The sequence below is a fragment of the Dendronephthya gigantea genome, unplaced genomic scaffold (genome assembly GCF_004324835.1).
Source record: "Dendronephthya gigantea isolate DGI-Jeju-01 unplaced genomic scaffold, DenGig_1.0 000048F, whole genome shotgun sequence".
Taxonomy (NCBI): Eukaryota; Metazoa; Cnidaria; class Anthozoa; order Malacalcyonacea; family Nephtheidae; genus Dendronephthya; species Dendronephthya gigantea.
In genome coordinates, this window is record NW_021163058.1 from 296,906 (window position 1) to 316,484 (window position 19,579).

Consider the following 19,579-nt stretch of genomic DNA (forward strand, 5'->3'; position numbering starts at 1 on the left):
TTGTATATTTTTAATCAGCCTCCAGTCATTAAAACCTTGGGTGAGAATGGTAACTGTTTAATTATAATCTGAGTTAATTAAGGTACAAAATGCACTAAAATATTTTCATTTTCTATACAATTTTACTTACAAGCAAAATTATATTATATTTGGGACAACAAAAGTGTAGTGCATTGTTCAGGGGTAATCTGATTCAATAATGATAAGCTGTTACCATGAACTATGACAAATATATATTGCAAAATAAGCTTAACATGTATGTATTAAATGGAGCAAAATTGTTGTTCGCATAGATTTATACTGATATATTAGGTAGTTGTAAATACAATGAACTGAATATAGAAAAAGGAAAATATATTGTGTATTTAATGAAGTTGTTCTTGCATATTTTATATCATGCAGTATGCAATTCATATGAAAATTTGGAAATTTAAATTTGGATCCAAAAAGTTTTCATTTCCAACCAAACAATATTCAATTTCAATAGCAATGTAGATATTAAACGGTAGATAGCAACGCACAAAGCTCCACTTTGTAGGTTTATGAATAAGACCAAATCAACAAATTTAACTTTTTGCAAACTAACCTTGTCAGTCCTTGTGATCGTTTCATCGTTTGTATAATTATATATGTATATATTTCCTTCGCCCACAAAAGAATGCAGTTTATGTTCCATATAACAGATAAAAGAATTAAGCGTACTTGAATTAGTGGAAATGCTAAGTTTGGCTGCGAAATTTGGTAAAATACGGAAAATATAGCCATGTCAAATTAGCATATTTTGTATTACGCGCGGAAATTGTAACTAATTTAGTTACAAACTTTTCTTATTCCAGGTTTTACAGATTCCGGCTTTTCCCATTCCTGGTTTTACAGATTCCGGCTTTTCTCATTCCTGGTTTTACAGATTCCGGCTTTTCCCATTCCTGGTTTTACAGATTCCGGCTTTTCTCATTCCTGGTTTTACAGATTCCGGCTTTTCTCATTCCTGGTTTTACAGATTCCGGCTTTTCTCATTCCTTGTTTTACAGATTCCGGCTTTTCTCATTCCTTGTTTTACAGATTCCGGCTTTTCTCATTCCTTGTTTTGCCGTTCCCCGTTCCTTTCCTCATTCCTTTCCCCGATTCCCCGTTCCTTGTTTTACAGATAGCCCTTTTGCACATGCCATTTGATAATATTAAGTGCGTCCAAAACAGCTGTCAAAAACATCCATCAATCACTTTTTAACCGCGCCACTTTTTGCATATTTTATCTCAGCTCTTCCGGAAGTAGGCAGGGCTTGTAGAAAGATTGGCAGCGCTTCGTAGACAAAGGCCATCAGTTTTGACGAAGAGTGACAGAGGTAAGCTGCCAGTCAATGTCTTGTTCTGTATTTATAACAAGTAATTGTTTCTTGAATATAAAATAGTTTCTAGCGTGTAATTTACACGCTAGTTATACATTTTTTGGCGTAGTGTATGTAATATATATAAAAGCATAATAAAGTGGATTAATTAAAATCTTACTTTATAGTTGTGTGCGTATTATGAAATATTCTACGCACATGTTCGGTATGTTACTAGTAACAATTCTCTTCCTCTCGTTTGAAGACAAAGATAAATTATGGACGGAATCACCGCACGGCTTGGAAGCAATCTTGCTGAAGGGGAGAACTCGGTTTCACCTGAATTTCCTCAGTTTGTTCTCCACGATAAACCGCCTCCTTCTTACGAGGAATCACAACAACAAAAACAGCAACAACACGGCGCGTTTGCAAATGAAACTAGCGAAGTCTCGCAAGCAGATAAACTTGCGATATACCGTCATCCATTATTCCCACTTCTTGCCATGTTGTTTGATAAATGTGAATGGGCAACAGGAAGCCAGGAGGGTCCAAGCAGTCAAGCTTTTCAAAATGATATAAGATCTTTCTTATTACATCTTGGACAAGACGGCAAATCGCTCATGTCTGGCAATGATGAGACGGATAGTTTGGTGAGTTAGATTGATCGCACAGTAAATCTATATCAATAAATATTCCTATAAACCGTAAACTTCTCGTATGCGTTTACATAACGTAATTTACTTTACTGTCTAAATATAGCACTTATAGTTTTGAAATATATATATATGTAAATGGCAAACGGCAATGCGGATTCTCTGTTTAGATCACTTGCACAACATTTGCAATTTTCCACCTGTGACTGTTGGAATCGTGCAAGATCGAACGTCTGAGACGCAAAAGAATTAGAATGATTAAATTGAATAGTGCATTTCGTGTACTTACTTAGAATAAAATAGTTGTGTAAATGATTCCCAGAAGTAAACAGTCTATCTGTGCTCAGGCCAATCTTGGGCTCGGACAAAGTTGTTGTGATCACAGTTCGATTTTACCATGGTATCCCATCTGATCACATTGTATATGTTCCCCAACTTCCTTTTGCAAAATTCCACTAGTGGTCACAGAATTTAAAGCATGGTCCCATCTAGTGCTTGGCCATTTTCTCAAAATAGCAACATACATGACGTGTTCTACTTTTAGATGGTAAAGGCAATTCTGGTCCTTAAGATTCATCTGTTGGAAATTGAGAAAGTGAATGAACTATGTAAAGATTTCTGTCAGCGATACATTGCTTGTTTGAAAGGAAAGTTGCAAACAGAAAACATGTTAGGTATTTTCTCATCTGGCTGTGATGATATTATGAGTAGTATATCAAATGACTCTTCTGCACAGCTGAATCAACTTCAAGGCAGTTTGGCATATCTTAGTCAATCAACATCAAGTTCATCAATAGCTGCTGGGAGGTCAGACTCTGTGAAAACTTTTAATGATCAACTATCTCCTGCATTACAAACCACTGAAGTACCAACTTTACCAACAATGGTTTTAACCAACAGTACCAATCAGAGTAATAATACCATATTTGGATCATCACTTCCAGCCCTTGATGCACAATACAAATCACCTGTATCAGGTAGATAAAGGTTTTCACTTTTTGGTTCAGCACCAATATCTAGGTACTATTTACCACTTACCAGTAGTTATTATTGTTGGGCATTACCAGTTAATAGAACTGGAATTTCCTACGATATGGCTTTTGATCGGTTTCTCAACCATTGATAGATCTTTGCATAATCCTGTATAAATTGATTCACTTTTATACATGACCTAAAATTTTAAATTGACAAGTAATCCATCACCACCAAAATGCTTTGATGATAAACTATATGTTATGTTACTTTCAAAAAGAACTGTCAAAAATTAAGTACAGTAAGTCTGTATAGAATGGGATTATCGTCCCATGTGATAAATTTTTTTTTCCTGCTGGACACAATGTTCATCCTGTGGGACAGGATTTTTTTGCATACTGTAGTTAAGTAATAAGAGTACAATGTGAATTGTTAATGTAGGCATCATTATCATTATTTCAAATATGGATTTCTAGGTCATAAATAGTTTCATTTCAAAATAGTTACCTATCCTACTTAAAACTGAGGTCAAAACAACTCAAATAACCATGCCTTCAGCTTCAGAATCTTTGTGAAACTAACAAGCACAATGTAATTTCCTTACTAACATTGTTTCACATTGATATTTGAAAGAGAATTGTTTTACCAATTTGGTGCATCTGTTGATTTAGAAATACCATATATTATAGTTGACCTATATATAAGAATGTGTATAAGAATTTGATTGACTTCTTTTTTAGGGACATCGAATCAGTCACTTCGTACAGTACCATTATCAAGTTTATCACCATCACCACCTAACAAGAAACAAAGACGTAGTATATTGCCAAAGCATGCAACAAATACAATGAAAGCATGGCTTTTCCAACATATTGCGGTAATGCTGATATATGCATAATCACCAAACAACATATGTTGGTGACAAACTATAATAACTATACTTTGAGTTAGCCATGCCTATACATTGAGCCATATATATAGCTTTTAGAATTGTCCTGACCAGTGCCAGAATACATGTGAAAAAAAAATACTTTGATTCCAGCCTTTAATGCAGAATTTTACTTTTCTATTTTTTAGCATCCTTACCCATCAGAAGAGGAAAAAAGAATTTTGGCTCATCAGACAGATCTTTCTCTGTTGCAAGTGAATAACTGGTAAGCTTTATGACAAAACTTTTTCTTGTCTATGTACCGGTAATCCGCATGATGGGAACATCTGCTAAAAGTGCCAAGGAGTTGAACACGCACACAATGCAATCTGTAGACAGTACTGTATCAATCTTTTACAACATCTTAAATTATGGTAAAAGCTCTACGCGTACATTATCAATGCCACCAAGTTGGTGGCACCAACTCATCAAATTGGTAATATTTTAACACAAAGTATATTTTTGGTCCTTTAAGGTTCATTAATGCCAGACGAAGGATACTACAGCCAATGCTGGAGTCAAGTAATCCTGAAACTGCATTCAAGTCTAAGAAATCTAAACCTAACCAAGCTCGTCTAGCTCAAAGATTTTGGCCAGAATCATTAGTGCAGACAATTCAAGGTGGAACAACAAGTGCAGTGCAGTTTCCACAACAAACTGTGCATATAATATCGAATGATATTAAAGATGGTGTGCCTATCGCTGTTGTATCGAACAATAATCCTCTCGTCTCGACTGGGATACCAATCCAATGCGTTCAGTCTGAAAAACTACCCGTTTTAACAATGTTAACTTGTCAAACACAGGCACTCAATGACACAGACTTAGTAACTGTTGCGAATAACAATAATTCACTTGCTAATGCTGATAAAGCGATGACCACGATTTCTCTGGAAAGCGGTAGTGATATTGCGGATACGGCTAAATCAGACGTTGTTTCTGGGTAAGAACATACACAGCACTACAGTGTCTGTCAGTGACGTAACTCAATGTCTCAATCATACAGATGAAACACTTCAAAATCCAGTATCTGTAGTATTACGATATTTGGTATTTTGGAAAGACCAATATTTTATAGTTATACCAGACTGATTCATATTTTATTCTTACCAAGGTAGCAGGTCGAAAATAAGAATTGTTTATGATGAGTCGGGATGAGTCGGTTTTACCGTTTGTCTGTATTCTAGAGCTCACTTATAGGTTATAGTTATACTGATCCAAATAAGTACAAATTTAGCCGTAAATACCCGACTTGAATAAATCAATTTGGGCTATAGCTATATAGGCTATACTGGGACTTTGTTAGTTTCAGTGTTTCTCTCAGTCAAAAAGTGTTAGGAGGATTTATTTATTGTTTTAGAATACAGGCAATGAGTGTCCATTTAGAAGGGAGTAAAAAAACAACTAACACTATAGTCTACACGTTTACTTGTTCTAACCTTTTAAAACAGCAAACTTATTTGTTGATTTACTGTGTTCTTTTTGACTCTTTGTAACAACGTACCACGTCCAATTTAGTATTTGGTACCTATTTAACATTGATATTGTTATTGATAAAAATATTTTTTGTTTATATGTTTTCAATCGAGATAAGCAGCAATGCGACCATCTGGGCATCTGTTGTGTAATTCGCTCTCTTACCACGTAAAATTATGTTTATACTGTGAAAAGTTGAGTTACGGTAATATTGAAATTTTATTCCAAATGTTATAACTGCTTTCAACTTACGCGTTTTTTATACGCACGTACACGTACGGAAAATTTTAATTGCTTTTAATTTTTTATTATTTAACATCTAGGTCAAATAATGCATACTAAAATATGCAGAAAACTATGTTCCTTCGATTTATTCACTTAGTTTTTTCAAAGGTAACATGTATAAGGATTTAGACTTCTACATGCGTGTACGTGCGTATGAAAAACGCGTAAGTGGAAAACAGCCTTTACTGAGTACTGACTACAGTGCCTGTAGACTGTGTCGTTCACTTATCTCAAATGATATTCTTCAGTGTCTTGCGTTAGAAAAGAAATTTGATCAAGAAGTATATAAATCTAAAATTATAAATTTATAGGAAACCTTTATCCTCTTTGATTAATAAAGGTGCCTCACCTTTCCCTATTAACAATTTGCTAAACGTTTGGGTCATTCCGTCATTAATATATTATTAAAACGCTGCAGGACCTAGTCTAATCTTTAGTGCACTTTCCTCCAAGAGGCTTTTGTGTGTAAAGAAGTATTAGAAATGGGTATCGGGCACACCGGTGGCGATGGTACTCGGGAAAGCGGGAAGTGTTTTTAGTTTTTTACATAAGCATAGTATAACAAGAAGACTAGTCTGACTAGATGAGCCATTCTTTATGCAAAAGTGTGGATACCGGTACTCTGGTTCACACACACACACACACTAGCTACTAAAGAGTCGGTGATTCATTGTATGATTATATTATACTACAATTACATGTTGTACATGTAATACTGTACAGTTGATAACATGTAAAATGTTGATTCCTTTACTGAAGGTGAAAGAATTCCACTTTTTGCAAATTAGTCCTTTAAGGATCAACCACAGAACAAATTCCATCAAACTTGGATCCTTTGAGAACTTTTGTTAGTTTTGGGTTTGGGACAACACCATTCGGGTTTTCAGTAGAATGATCTTGATACCATACTGAAACTAGACTTGTGACAAGCCTGAAATATTGTCTATATGTTCCTTGGGTTAGTGGTAATGATTCATGAGGTGTTCGATCTGTAATCCAATAAACCGTATTTGCCTCCATCATTTCACCCTTAACAGGTAAAAACTCTCGCAAATGCTCAATATCTCCATGTTTTCCAACAATATCAATGGAATCAACTCCTGGTCTGACTATCTCACAATTCCAAACTTTACAAGAATTTGCAACATTTGAAACCATGTAAATACCACCTTCGAATTCCCTCCTCGTTTCAACAAATCTATGATAATCTTGGCCACCTGCCCATCGAATATATCTTTGGAACAAACATCCCTTGGCATCTTTCATCATAACAACACCAGGTGACTCAGTATGTAATCCAGGTCTTCTTTGTGAGGTACCTTCATCAACATAACTCTCGTGGATGGTAAGATAACCTATTTCTCCTATTTCTTTATTTACAATACAATGCTTAATCATTTCATCAAAATAGCCTTTAAATTTCTTGGGTAGTTTTGTTTCTTTGAACTCCTTTGCCATCACAAATGGCATCATATTAATATTGATGTTGCTAGGTTTTGGAAACTGAATGACTAATTCGCCTCGGTGGCTCATAGCTTTTGCACAACTCACATACAACTCAATATAGTATACAGAATCTTCAGGGTATTTATTATTAGCTTGTTTTATTTTTGATTTCCAATATTCCACAAGGTTGCTCCAAATGGCCTTCAAAACATAATGCAAGCCTAACAACTTATGGAAAGGACTGTCCTCATCATACAGACCTTGGAGTATTGCTCTGGCAATAGGATTTAACCTACAAATCTCATCTTTATTTTCACTCATCTTAATCTAGATAATGTCAAAAAGAGGCAATCAAACGCACCATCACTATACAAAAGGCCTTCTGAATAAATCTACGACGCCGTTATGACGTCATACTCCTTATTTCCGAAAATTTTACAACCGAAATGAAAATTATTGATTACTCCTTTTGGTAAATAAAGTCAGAGCCGTATGTAGAACAAATTAAAACAGGGTTGCTACTGACCAACAGCTGTTCTCATGTCTCGTCCACTTTGTAGATTTGATGCATCTTAAACTTGCTCATGTCTGCTCGTGACAATGTGAGGTTCCTCTTTTGGATTGTCTATGCTATGATGCAAAAACTGCCCAAATTTTGAATGTTTCGAATTTTTCCGAAGATAACACTAGTTCTTATTCATTTTGAGGCGTAACGAACCTTGATGGTGTTATTCACACAGCACAACGTCGACGTATTTTAAAAGTATTGAAGTTCAAAAATGTAAACAACCCATTGTTTAATACATACGTACTTGACTTAATATGGATGTTATAACCTAGTTTATGTAACTATTTACAGTAAACTAATAAATGCAAAGTTTAGTTAAAACATACAAAATAAAGATAGAGTAAAATTAGGTAGAATACTAATACTTACAGGTTAATATTACCAGAATATTTACTGCTAGAGAGGAGGAGGAAATTGATGCAAAACTGAAACCTGATAAACGAGGAAGTGGATTTGACTCACTTGTGATGTGATAGATTTGCTGACACCAGTCTCCGTAAAAAACCAAGGATGGGTTGACTACAAAAAGTTCGCTATCACTACAGCTATTTTTGGAAAAAAGTAATTAAACTATTTGGCTACATAATAAATCTGGAAATAATTCAAGCCAATTTTTTTCGCTTCTTTCGTTGTTTGAGGTATACCATTTTCTTCACCACTATTTTAAAAAATCTATAAGAACATTCACAGCACTACAGTGTCTGTCAATGGCTAAACTCAATGTCTCAATCATACAGATGAAACACTTCAAAATCCAGTATCTGTAGTATTACGATATTTGGTATTGTGGAAAGACCAATATTTTATAGTTATACCAGACTGATTCATATTTTATTCTTACCAAGGTAGCAGGTCGAAAATAAGAATTGTTTATGATGAGTCGGGATGAGTCGGTTTTACCGTTTGTCTGTATTCTAGAGCTCACTTATAGGTTATAGTTATACTGATCCAAATAAGTACAAATTTAGCCGTAAATACCCGACTTAAATAAATCAATTTGGGCTATATATAGGCTACACTGGGACTTTGTTAGTGTCAGTGTTTCTCTCCGTCAAAAAGTGTTAGAAAGATTTATTTATTGTTTTAGAATACAGGCAATGAGTGTCCATTTAGAAGGGAGTAAAAAAACAACTACCACTATAGTCTACACGTTTACTTGTTCTAACTTTTCAAAACAACAAACTTATTAGTTGATTTACTCTGTTCCTTTTTGACATTTTGTAACAACGTACCACGTCCAATTTAGTATTTGGTACCTATTTAACATTGATATTGATAAAAATATTTTTTGTTTGTAATTTTTCAATCGAAATAAGCAGCAATAGCGACCATCTCGGCATCTGTTGTGTAATTCGCTCTCTTACCACGTAAAATTATGTTTATACTGTGAAAAGTTGAGTTACGGTAATATTGAAATTTTATTCCAAATGTTATAACTGCTTTCAACCTACGCGTTTTTTATACGCACGTACACGTACGGAAAATTTTAATTGCTTTTAATTTTTTATTATGTAACATCTAGGTCAAATAATGCATACTAAAATATGCAGAAAACTATGTCCTTCGATTTATTCACTTAGTTTTTTCAAAGGTAACATGTATAAGGATTTAGACTTCTACATGCCTGTACGTGCGTATGAAAAACGCGTAAGTGGAAAACAGCCTTTACTGAGACTGACTACAGTGCCTGTGGACTGTGCCGTTCACTTATCTCAAATGATACTCTTCAGTCTCTTGCGTTAGAAAAAGAAATTTGAAAAAGAAGTATATAAATCTAAAATTATAAATTTATAGGAAACCTTTATCCTCTTTGATTAATAAAGGTGTCTCACCTTTCCCTATTAACAATTTGCTAAACGTTTGGGTCATTCCGTCATTAATATATTATTAAACGCTGCAGGACCTAGTCTAATCTTTAGTGCACTTTCCTCCAAGAGGCTTTTGTGTGTAAAGAAGTATTAGAAATGGGTATCGGGCACACCGGTGGCGATGGTAGTCGGGAAAGCAGGAAGTGTTTTTAGTTTTACACATATGCATAGTAAAACAAGAAGACTAGTCTGACTTGAAAAGCCATTCTTTATGCAAAAGTGTGGAATAAACTGGGTATGGAGCAGCCACTGCCTACCAGTACCCTGGTTCACACACACTAGCTACTAAAGAGTTGGTGATTCATTGTATGATTATATTATACTACAATTACATGTTGTACATGTAATACTGTACAGTTGATAACAATAAACATGTAAAATGTTGATTTCTTTACTGAAGGTGAAAGAATTCCACTTTTTGCAAATTAGTCCTTTAAGGATCAACCACAGAACAAATTCCATCAAACTTGGATCCTTTGACAATTTTTGTTAGTTTTGGGTTTGGGACAACACCATTTGGGTTTTCGGTAGAATGATCTTGATACCATACTGAAACTAGACTTGTGACAAGCCTGAAATATTGTCTATATGTTCCTTGGGTTAGTGGTAATGATTCATGAGGTGTTCGATCTGTAATCCAATAAACAGTATTTGCCTCCATCATTTCACCCTCAACAGGTAAAAACTCTCGCAAATGCTCAATATCTCCATGTTTTCCAACAATATCAAGGCAATCAACTCCTGGTCGGACTATCTCACAATTCCAAACTTTACAAGAATTTGCAACATTTGAAGCCATGTAAATACCACCTTCAAATAAATCCCTGTCCAAACCTTCAAATCTATGATACGATAGGCCCAATCCCCATGCAATATATCTTTGGATCAAACATCCCTTGGCATCTTTCATCAGAACAACACCAGGTGACTCAGTATGTAATCCAGGTCTTCTTTGTGAGGTACCTTTATCAACATAACTCTCGTGGATGGTAAGATAACCTATTTCACCCATTTCTTTATTTACAATACAGTGCTTAATAATTTCATCAAAATAGCCTTTAAATTTCTTGGGTAGTTTTGTTTCTTTGAACTCCTTTGCCATCACAAATGGCATCATATTAATATTGATGTTGCTAGGTTTTGGAAACTGGATGACTAATTCTTTGTCTTGGTAGTTTATAACTTTTGTACAACTCACATACAACTCAATACAGCATTCAGAATCTTCAGGGCATTTATTATTAGCTTGTATTATTTTTGATTTCCAATATTCCACAAGGTTGCTCCAAATGGCCTTCAAAACATAATGCAAGCCTAACAACTTATGTAAAGGACTGTCCTCATCATACAGACCTTGGAGTATTGCTCTGGCAATAGGATTTAACCTACAAATCTCATCTTTATTTTCACTCATCTTAATCTAGATAATGACAAAAAGAGGCAATCAAACACACCATCACTATACAAAAGGCCTTCTGAACAGAACATATAATTAATGCCTTAATGCACTAAATTTACGACGCGGAGGTAATGCTCCTTGTTTTCCAAAATGTTACAACAGGAATGAAAATTATTAATTTCTCCTTTTGGTAAATAAAGTTAGAGCCGTATGTGAAACTAATTAAAACAGGGTTGCTACAGACCAACAGCTGTTTTCATGTCTCGTCCACTTCGTAGATTTGATGCATCTTAAACTGGCTCATGTCTGCTCGTGACAAATGTGAGGTTCCTCTTTTGGATTGTCTCTGCTATGATGCAAAAACTGCCCAAATTTTGCATGTTTCGAATTTTTCCGAAGATAACACTAGTTTTGAGGCGTAACGAACCTTGATGGTGTTATTCACACAGCACAACGTCGACGTATTTTAAAAGTATTGAAGTTCAAAAATGTAAACAACCCATTGTTTAATACTTACGTACTTGACTTAATTTAATATGGATGTTATAACCTAGTTTATGGTAACTATTTACAGTAAACTAATAAATGCAAAGTTTAGTTAAAACATACAAAATAAAGATAGAGTAAAATTAGGTAGAATACTAATACTTACAGGTTAATATTACCAGAATATTTACTGCTAGAGAGGAGGAGGAAATTGATGCAAAACTGAAACCTGATAAACGAGGAAGTGGATTTGACTCACTTGAGATGTGATAGATTTGCTGACACCAGTCTCCGTAAAAAACCAAGGATGGGTTGACTACAAAAAGTTCGCTATCACTACAGCTATTTTTGGAAAAAAGTAATTAAACTATTTGGCTACATAATACATAATAAATCTGGAAATAATTCAAGCCAATTTTTTTCGCTTCTTTCGTTGTTTGAGGTATACCATTTTCTTCACCACTATTTTAAAAAATCCGCTCACTTGATTATCATTTATCGCATCGTTCGACCAATCTGATTGAACTGGATTGAACTTGAACTTTCATGATCAATACTTTTCTCAATCAATCAATCGATAGGTCTTTATTGTCACAGAATAAAAATTTTAAATTGATACATATTCTGTTTAAATTTTTAAAAGCTATAATTCCCTAGAGGGGCAATGCGACCGTGAGTCCGTGACGGCGTAATGGAGAATCGTAATTCCCAAATAGTTCGCTAAAGCTACTATTTTCAAAGTTCGGTACAGCAACGAACTACTTCACGATGGGATCTGTTTGTTCCCACTACGAGCTTTCCTGGACTTTTTTGCGTTCTCATGTAGCTCACTCGCTCCGTCCAGGACACTGTTTTCAGTTTTCTCACCTATACACTTTTTTTTTTAAATTACTCGTTGACATTAATTTGGGTAGACAAAATTTCTCAAATCATGGTTTAGACCTTGGTTAGGGCGAGGGATCAAAACAAGATCAGTGTATAAATGGAGACAGCAAACGAAAACCAAGCACCTTCCCTGCGCTGGCTTGCGAGATGGCATTTCGTCAATGGCATTCAAATTAACAAAAAAGCAGTTCAAGTTATACATATTGTACATGTATAAATACCGTACAGTTGATTACATGTAAAATGTTAATTCATTCACTGAATATGAAACAAATACCACAGCAGGTGACAGGAAGCCTCTACTTTTTACAAAATAGTTCTTTAAGGATCAACCACAGAACAAATTCCATCAAACTTGGATCCTTTGAGAACTTTTGTTAGTTTTGGGTTTGGGACAACACCATTCGGGTTTTCGGTAGAATGATCTTGATACCATACTGAAACTAGACTTGTGACAAGCCTGAAATATTGTCTATATGTTCCTTGGGTTAGTGGTAATGATTCATGAGGTGTTCGATCTGTAATCCAATAAACAGTATTTGCCTCCATCATTTCACCCTCAACAGGTAAAAACTCTCGCAAATGCTCAATATCTCCATGTTTTCCAACAATATCAATGGAATCAACTCCTGGTCTGACTATCTCACAATTCCAAACTTTACAAGAATTTGCAACATTTGAAACCATGTAAATACCACCTTCTAACTCCCTGTCCGTTTCAACAAATCTATGATAATCTTGGCCACCAGCCCAATAAATATATTTTTGGATCAAACATCCCATGGCATCTTTCATCATAACAACACCAGGTGACTCTGTATGTAATCCAGGTCTTCTTTGTGAGGTACCTTCATCAACATAACTCTCGTGGATGGTAAGATAACCTATTTCACCCATTTCGTTATTTACAATACAGTGCTTAATAATTTCATCAAAATAGCCTTTAAATTTCTTGGGTAGTTTTGTTTCTTTGAACTCCTTTGCCATCACAAATGGCATCATATTAATATTGATGTCGCTAGGTTTTGGAAACTGAATGACTAATTCTTCGTCTCGGTAGCTCATAGCTTTTGCACAACTCACATACAACTTAATAATGTATTTAGAATCCTTAGGTGGGTATTTATTATTAGCTTGTATTATTTTAATTTCCAATATTCCACAAGGTTGCTCCAAATGGCCTTCAAAACATAATGCAAGCCTAGCAACTTATGGAAAGGACTGTCCTCATCATACAGACCTTGGAGTATCGCTCTGGCAACAGGATTTAACCTACAAATCTCATCTTTATTTTCACTCATCTTAATCTAGATAATGACAAAAAGAGGCAATCAAACTCACCCATAACTATACAAAAGGCCTTCTGAACATATAAGCAGTTGGAGAAGGTCAATCTTAGAAAATATTCCAAATTTAAATACTCCAGTGCAGATGGCTGATTAAAGGATAATGACATCAGACTGCTAATTGTTCAATAGGTAACAGAAATATTTTAGTACTGATTAAAGTGGAAGTGGAGTCTGCCTTAAAACACTTAATTTAGGACACATGACATATAAATACTCCTTGTTTTCCAAAATTTCACAACAGGAAGAAAATTATTAATTACGTATGTAAAGCAAATTAAACAGAGTTGCTACTGACCAACAGCTGTTCTCATGTCTCGTCCACTTCGTAGATTTGAACACATGCATCTTAAACTGGCTCATGTCTGCTCAACATGACAACATGAGGTTCCTCCGTCTCTGATCATAGACAATCCAAAAGACTTTTGGATTCGTCTATGCAATGGTGCAAAAACTGCCCAAATTTTGCATGTTTCGAATTTTTCCGAAGATAACACTAGTTCTTATTCATTTAATTGAAGCGTAACGAACCTTGATGGTGTTATTCACACAGCACAACGTCGACGTATTTTAAAAGTATTGAAGTTCAAAATGTAAACAACCCATTGTTTAATAAATACGGACTTGACTTAATATGGATGTTATAACCTATTTTATGGTAACTAATTTACAGTAAACTAGTAAATACAAAGTTTAGTTAAAACATGCAAAATAAAGATAAAGCAAAATTAGGTAGAATACTAATACTTACAGGTTAATATCACCAGAATATTTACTGCTAGAGAGGAGGAGGAAATTGATGTAAAACTGAAACCTGATAAACGAGGAAGTGGATTTGACTGGATTTGACTCACAGGGTTGCCAGTATCCAGTATCACAGAGCATACAGAGGTTTGACTGCCGTTAATTTTGCGTACCCCTGGCTTAGCCAGTGCGCTCAAGAGAGGCCTTCTCCCCACGGGAAGCATGCATATGGCGGCGGCTTGAACACATGTATGGAATATAAACAGCCGAGACAGAACTATCTGGAGAAATCGTATTTTGACAAAAACGTTGCTCAATTTTTTTCTCAAAACCAGATTTTGTTAGTTCTTATCCTTTAGAAGAGTATAGAAGAGTATAGAAGTGGGAGCGATCTATTTATTTATATAGCGATGGCTATTTAAATGTTCGGGGGGATAGAGCCTCTCTTTAGCGCACTGGCTAACAACATGGCCGCCAGGAACGCATAATTAATGCAAAGTCAAACCTCTGTATCAGGTTATTAACCTGCCTCGGTATGCTATTTGCCAGGTTGCCAGGTCTTCTGCGACAGAAAAAGCCAAACCGAATATCAAAACAAGACGCCTGCTCAAGGCGTTCACTCCGCCTGCATGCCAACTGATGTACAATTCATCCGTGGACCGTGTAACCCAGGGCTTCTCGGTCAAAATGTTTTGGGTTACCTGTAGAAATGCCAACTTCTGTCGCCCAAAACGACGAAAAGGAAAAAAGACCATGGCATTTTAAGACTCCGCTGCGCATACGCAGGCGGAGTAATAAGCCAAAAAGAGCCAAACACTAAATTATGATGAGGGGATTGGGGAGAAGTCTTTCATACCGTTTTGTCTGACAAAAAGATTAGCAGACTACAAACTTACACTCGAAATGTTGTGACTTTGTTATATATTATCTATGAAACTACAAATTTACTATTTCATGACTTTATCTTTGTGTAACTTATTACATCGCCCAGTATATATGTGCATACAGTTTTGTCGACTTGTTACTCAAGTAACTCCACAGTCTCAAACATTTACGCGCGAATGCGCGCGTTCAGATCGCGCCTGTGCAAGGTCAATCGAGTTCTTAAGGTACTTTATTCAGTGTTGCCAAGTTCGGGATTTTATCCCGAGATCTCGGGATTTTTGAAGCAGTTGGGATTTTTTGGGATTTATTTCTCAAATGGTAATCTCGGGATTTTTTAGGGATTTTTGGAGAGGGAAGTTTGGAATTTGGGAAAAAATGTTTTCGTTAAATTGATAAATAAACATATTAAAAATCCAAGGTATTGAAATAATATATAGCGTAAATTAATACTTGCGGCAAAAACGTTACTTAAAGTCACTCAATAAAGACTATTTGTACAATCGGTTATGCAGAGAAGTACCGCTTTATAAACGCACACTGAGCGGACCTGGTACTAGGGTGCGCCAAAGCTGAGGACTGGGGTCGAAATTAGAATCTCGGGATTTTAGGGGGAATCTCGGGATATTTCAGGCGGTTACTTGGGATTTTTACAAAATTACAGTTGGCAACACTGACTTTATTAGTTTTTTCATAATCTAATATTTTTTTGTGATTGTCGGACGTCCACGATGACAGCAGCAACGAAGTAAGAAGGGTCTGAGCTTTGCTGTCATTGGTTGGAAGTGGGTCAAATTGAATCAATCATAAAAAAAAAGCTATATTTGATTGAAAAATACGAATATGAGATTTCTAACTCCATTTTATAAAAAGAAGCCAAAATAAGCCAGATAATAAATTTAAGCCAAACGAAATTTACCTAAGCCAAGCGCAAGAAAAATAAGCCAAAATCGAGAAATTTGGCTTAAAAAGAGCCAAGTTGGCAACCCTGTTAATGACTCATTTGAGATGTGATAGATTTGTTGACCCCAGTCTCCGTAAAAAACCTAGGATAGGTTCACTACAAAAAGTTCGTTATCACTACAGCTATTTTTGGAACAAAAAGTAGTTATTAAACTATTTGGCTACATAATACATAATAAATCTGGTAATAATTCAACCCAAATTTTTTCGCTTCTTGCGTTGTTTGAGGTCATTGAACTATATAGTTCAATGGTTTGAGGTATAACATTTTCTTCACCACCATTTTGAATTATCATTTATCGCATCGTTCGACCAATCTGATTGAACTTGAACTTTCATGATCAATACTCTTCTCAATCGATCAATAGATAGGTCTTTATTGTCACAGAATAAAAATTTCAAATTTATACATATTCTATGTTTCAATTTTTAAAAGCTATAATTCCCTATATTTGCATCAATTTAAACTATATATAATACTCACACACATTAGTTAATCGATTAAAACAAAGAGTTCATATAACGTTCAGTATTTATCTTGGGCTCACATGTGCACCTGGTATTTGGAGTATAATACTCAATGAAATATAATATAGATTGATTTGAGTTTTGAGTCATTCATAGTATAAGTTAAGGTCAGGTTAGCTCAGGAAATTCTTTACTTGGTTTGAAATAGCGAGGGGTTGCTGCATGGATGTGTATAAATGAAATGAAGACAGCAGAGGAAAAGCCCAAGCACCTTCCCTGCGCTAGCTTGCGCAATGGCATTTCGTCAATGGCATTCAAACTAATAAAAAAGCAGATCAAGTTGTACATGTTGTACATGTATAAATACTGTACAGTTGATTACATGTGAAATGTTAATTCATTCACTGAATATGAAACAAATACCACAGCAGGTGACAGGAAGCCTCTACTTTTTACAAAATAGTTCTTTAAGGATCAACCACAGAACAAATTCCATCAAACTTCGATCCTTTGAGAACTTTTGTTAGTTTTGGGTTTGGGACAACACCATTCGGGTTTTCGGTAGAATGATCTTGATACCATACTGAAACTAGACTTGTGACAAGCCTGAAATATTGTCTATATGTTCCTTGGGTTAGTGGTAATGATTCATGAGGTGTTCGATCTGTAATCCAATAAACAGTATTTGCCTCCATCATTTCACCCTCAACAGGTAAAAACTCTCGCAAATGCTCAATATCTCCATGTTTTCCAACAATATCAATGGAATCAACTCCTGGTCTGACTATCTCACAATTCCAAACTTTACAAGAATTTGCAACATTTGAAACCATGTAAATACCACCTTCTAACTCCCTGTCCGTTTCAACAAATCTATGATAATCTTGGCCACCAGCCCAATAAATATATTTTTGGATCAAACATCCCATGGCATCTTTCATCATAACAACACCAGGTGACTCTGTATGTAATCCAGGTCTTCTTTGTGAGGTACCTTCATCAACATAACTCTCGTGGATGGTAAGATAACCTATTTCACCCATTTCGTTATTTACAATACAGTGCTTAATAATTTCATCAAAATAGCCTTTAAATTTCTTGGGTAGTTTTGTTTCTTTGAACTCCTTTGCCATCACAAATGGCATCATATTAATATTGATGTCGCTAGGTTTTGGAAACTGAATGACTAATTCTTCGTCTCGGTAGCTCATAGCTTTTGCACAACTCACATACAACTTAATAATGTATTTAGAATCCTTAGGTGGGTATTTATTATTAGCTTGTATTATTTTTAATTTCCAATATTCCACAAGGTTGCTCCAAATGGCCTTCAAAACATAATGCAAGCCTAGCAACTTATGGAAAGGACTGTCCTCATCATACAGACCTTGGAGTATCGCTCTGGCAACAGGATTTAACCTACAAATCTCATCTTTATTTTCACTCATCTTAATCTAGATAATGACAAAAAGAGGCAATCAAACTCACCCATAACTATACAAAAGGCCTTCTGAACATATAAGCAGTTGGAGAAGGTCAATCTTAGAAAATATTCCAAATTTAAATATACTCCAGTGCAGATGGCTGATTAAAGGATAATGACATCAGACTGCTAATTGTTCAATAGGTAACAGAAATATTTTAGTACTGATTAAAGTGGAAGTGGAGTCTGCCTTAAAACACTTAATTTAGGACACATGACATATAAATACTCCTTGTTTTCCAAAATTTCACAACAGGAATGAAAATTATTAATTACGTATGTAAAGCAAATTAAACAGAGTTGCTACTGACCAACAGCTGTTCTCATGTCTCGTCCACTTCGTAGATTTGAACACATGCATCTTAAACTGGCTCATGTCTGCTCAACATGACAACATGAGGTTCCTCCGTCTCTGATCATAGACAATCCAAAAGACTTTTGGATTCGTCTATGCAATGGTGCAAAAACTGCCCAAATTTTGCATGTTTCGAATTTTTCCGAAGATAACACTAGTTCTTATTCATTTAATTGAAGCGTAACGAACCTTGATGGTGTTATTCACACAGCACAACGTCGACGTATTTTAAAAGTATTGAAGTTCAAAATGTAAACAACCCATTGTTTAATAAATACGGACTTGACTTAATATGGATGTTATAACCTATTTTATGGTAACTAATTTACAGTAAACTAGTAAATACAAAGTTTAGTTAAAACATGCAAAATAAAGATAAAGCAAAATTAGGTAGAATACTAATACTTACAGGTTAATATCACCAGAATATTTACTGCTAGAGAGGAGGAGGAAATTGATGTAAAACTGAAACCTGATAAACGAGGAAGTGGATTTGACTGGATTTGACTCACAGGGTTGCCAGTATCCAGTATCACAGAGCATACAGAGGTTTGACTGCCGTTAATTTTGCGTACCCCTGGCTTAGCCAGTGCGCTCAAGAGAGGCCTTCTCCCCACGGGAAGCATGCATATGGCGGCGGCTTGAACACATGTATGGAATATAAACAGCCGAGACAGAACTATCTGGAGAAATCGTATTTTTGACAAAAACGTTGCTCAATTTTTTTCTCAAAACCAGATTTTGTTAGTTCTTATCCTTTAGAAGAGTATAGAAGAGTATAGAAGTGGGAGCGATCTATTTATTTATATAGCGATGGCTATTTATAATGTTCGGGGGGGATAGAGCCTCTCTTTAGCGCACTGGCTAACAACATGGCCGCCAGGAACGCATAATTAATGCAAAGTCAAACCTCTGTATCAGGTTATTAACCTGCCTCGGTATGCTATTTGCCAGTATGGTTGCCAGGTCTTCTGCGACAGAAAAAGCCAAACCGAATATCAAAACAAGACGCCTGCTCAAGGCGTTCACTCCGCCTGCATGCCAACT

The 19,579-nt window shown here is 35.5% G+C and overlaps 3 protein-coding genes across 9 annotated transcripts; 1 reads left to right on the top strand and 2 right to left on the bottom strand.

The window, feature by feature from the left end:
* Positions 1–1,312: 1,312 nt before the first annotated feature.
* Positions 1,313–5,671, top strand: LOC114528267 (homeobox protein PKNOX1-like). 2 transcript variants are annotated; one of them, XM_028549898.1, is made up of 6 exons: positions 1,313–1,343; positions 1,591–1,975; positions 2,523–2,955; positions 3,691–3,827; positions 4,028–4,104; positions 4,354–5,671. In XM_028549898.1, exons 2-6 carry the CDS (start codon positions 1,604–1,606, stop codon positions 4,823–4,825), a joined length of 1,491 nt encoding a protein of 496 aa, XP_028405699.1. In that variant the 5' UTR covers positions 1,313–1,343; positions 1,591–1,603; the 3' UTR covers positions 4,826–5,671. The 2 variants fall into 2 exon arrangements, with proteins under 2 accessions (XP_028405699.1, XP_028405700.1); XM_028549899.1 differs by lacking the exon at positions 1,313–1,343 and having other exon boundaries at positions 1,350–1,975.
* A 104-nt stretch (positions 5,672–5,775) lies between these two features.
* Positions 5,776–8,104, bottom strand: LOC114528220. Of its 2 annotated transcripts, none has more exons than XM_028549841.1 (2): positions 8,023–8,104; positions 5,776–7,412 (listed from the first exon to the last, which is right to left on the bottom strand). In XM_028549841.1, the coding sequence occupies exon 2, from the start codon at positions 7,404–7,406 to the stop codon at positions 6,432–6,434; it is 975 nt and encodes a 324-aa protein (XP_028405642.1). In that variant the 5' UTR covers positions 7,407–7,412; positions 8,023–8,104; the 3' UTR covers positions 5,776–6,431. The 2 variants fall into 2 exon arrangements, with proteins under 2 accessions (XP_028405642.1, XP_028405643.1); XM_028549842.1 differs by lacking the exon at positions 8,023–8,104 and adding an exon at positions 7,612–7,767.
* A 1,150-nt stretch (positions 8,105–9,254) lies between these two features.
* LOC114528213 lies at positions 9,255–19,297 on the bottom strand. 5 transcript variants are annotated; one of them, XM_028549829.1, is made up of 3 exons: positions 18,942–19,297; positions 17,991–18,148; positions 9,255–10,783 (listed from the first exon to the last, which is right to left on the bottom strand). In XM_028549829.1, exons 2-3 carry the CDS (start codon positions 18,140–18,142, stop codon positions 9,955–9,957), a joined length of 981 nt encoding a protein of 326 aa, XP_028405630.1. In that variant the 5' UTR covers positions 18,143–18,148; positions 18,942–19,297; the 3' UTR covers positions 9,255–9,954. The 5 variants fall into 5 exon arrangements, with proteins under 5 accessions (XP_028405630.1, XP_028405635.1, XP_028405631.1 ...); XM_028549834.1 differs by lacking the exons at positions 17,991–18,148; positions 18,942–19,297 and adding an exon at positions 11,666–11,755 and having other exon boundaries at positions 9,255–10,941; XM_028549830.1 differs by lacking the exons at positions 17,991–18,148; positions 18,942–19,297 and adding an exon at positions 11,573–11,713 and having other exon boundaries at positions 9,255–10,941.
* Between the last annotated feature and the right edge of the window lie 282 nt (positions 19,298–19,579).

Coding starts and splice junctions, on each gene's coding strand:
- LOC114528220 (XM_028549841.1), bottom strand. CDS start 7,406: ATGAGTGAAAATAAAGATGAGATTTGTAGGTTAAATCCTATTGCCAGA.
- LOC114528213 (XM_028549829.1), bottom strand. CDS start 18,142: ATGAGTGAAAATAAAGATGAGATTTGTAGGTTAAATCCTGTTGCCAGA. Junction 10,784..17,990: donor AACCTTGTGGAATATTGGAA/ATTAAAAATAAT, acceptor GGAATATTGGAA/ATCAAAAATAATACAAGCTA.
- LOC114528267 (XM_028549898.1), top strand. CDS start 1,604: ATGGACGGAATCACCGCACGGCTTGGAAGCAATCTTGCTGAAGGGGAG. Junction 1,976..2,522: donor ATGATGAGACGGATAGTTTG/GTGAGTTAGATT, acceptor TTCTACTTTTAG/ATGGTAAAGGCAATTCTGGT. Junction 4,105..4,353: donor CTGTTGCAAGTGAATAACTG/GTAAGCTTTATG, acceptor TGGTCCTTTAAG/GTTCATTAATGCCAGACGAA.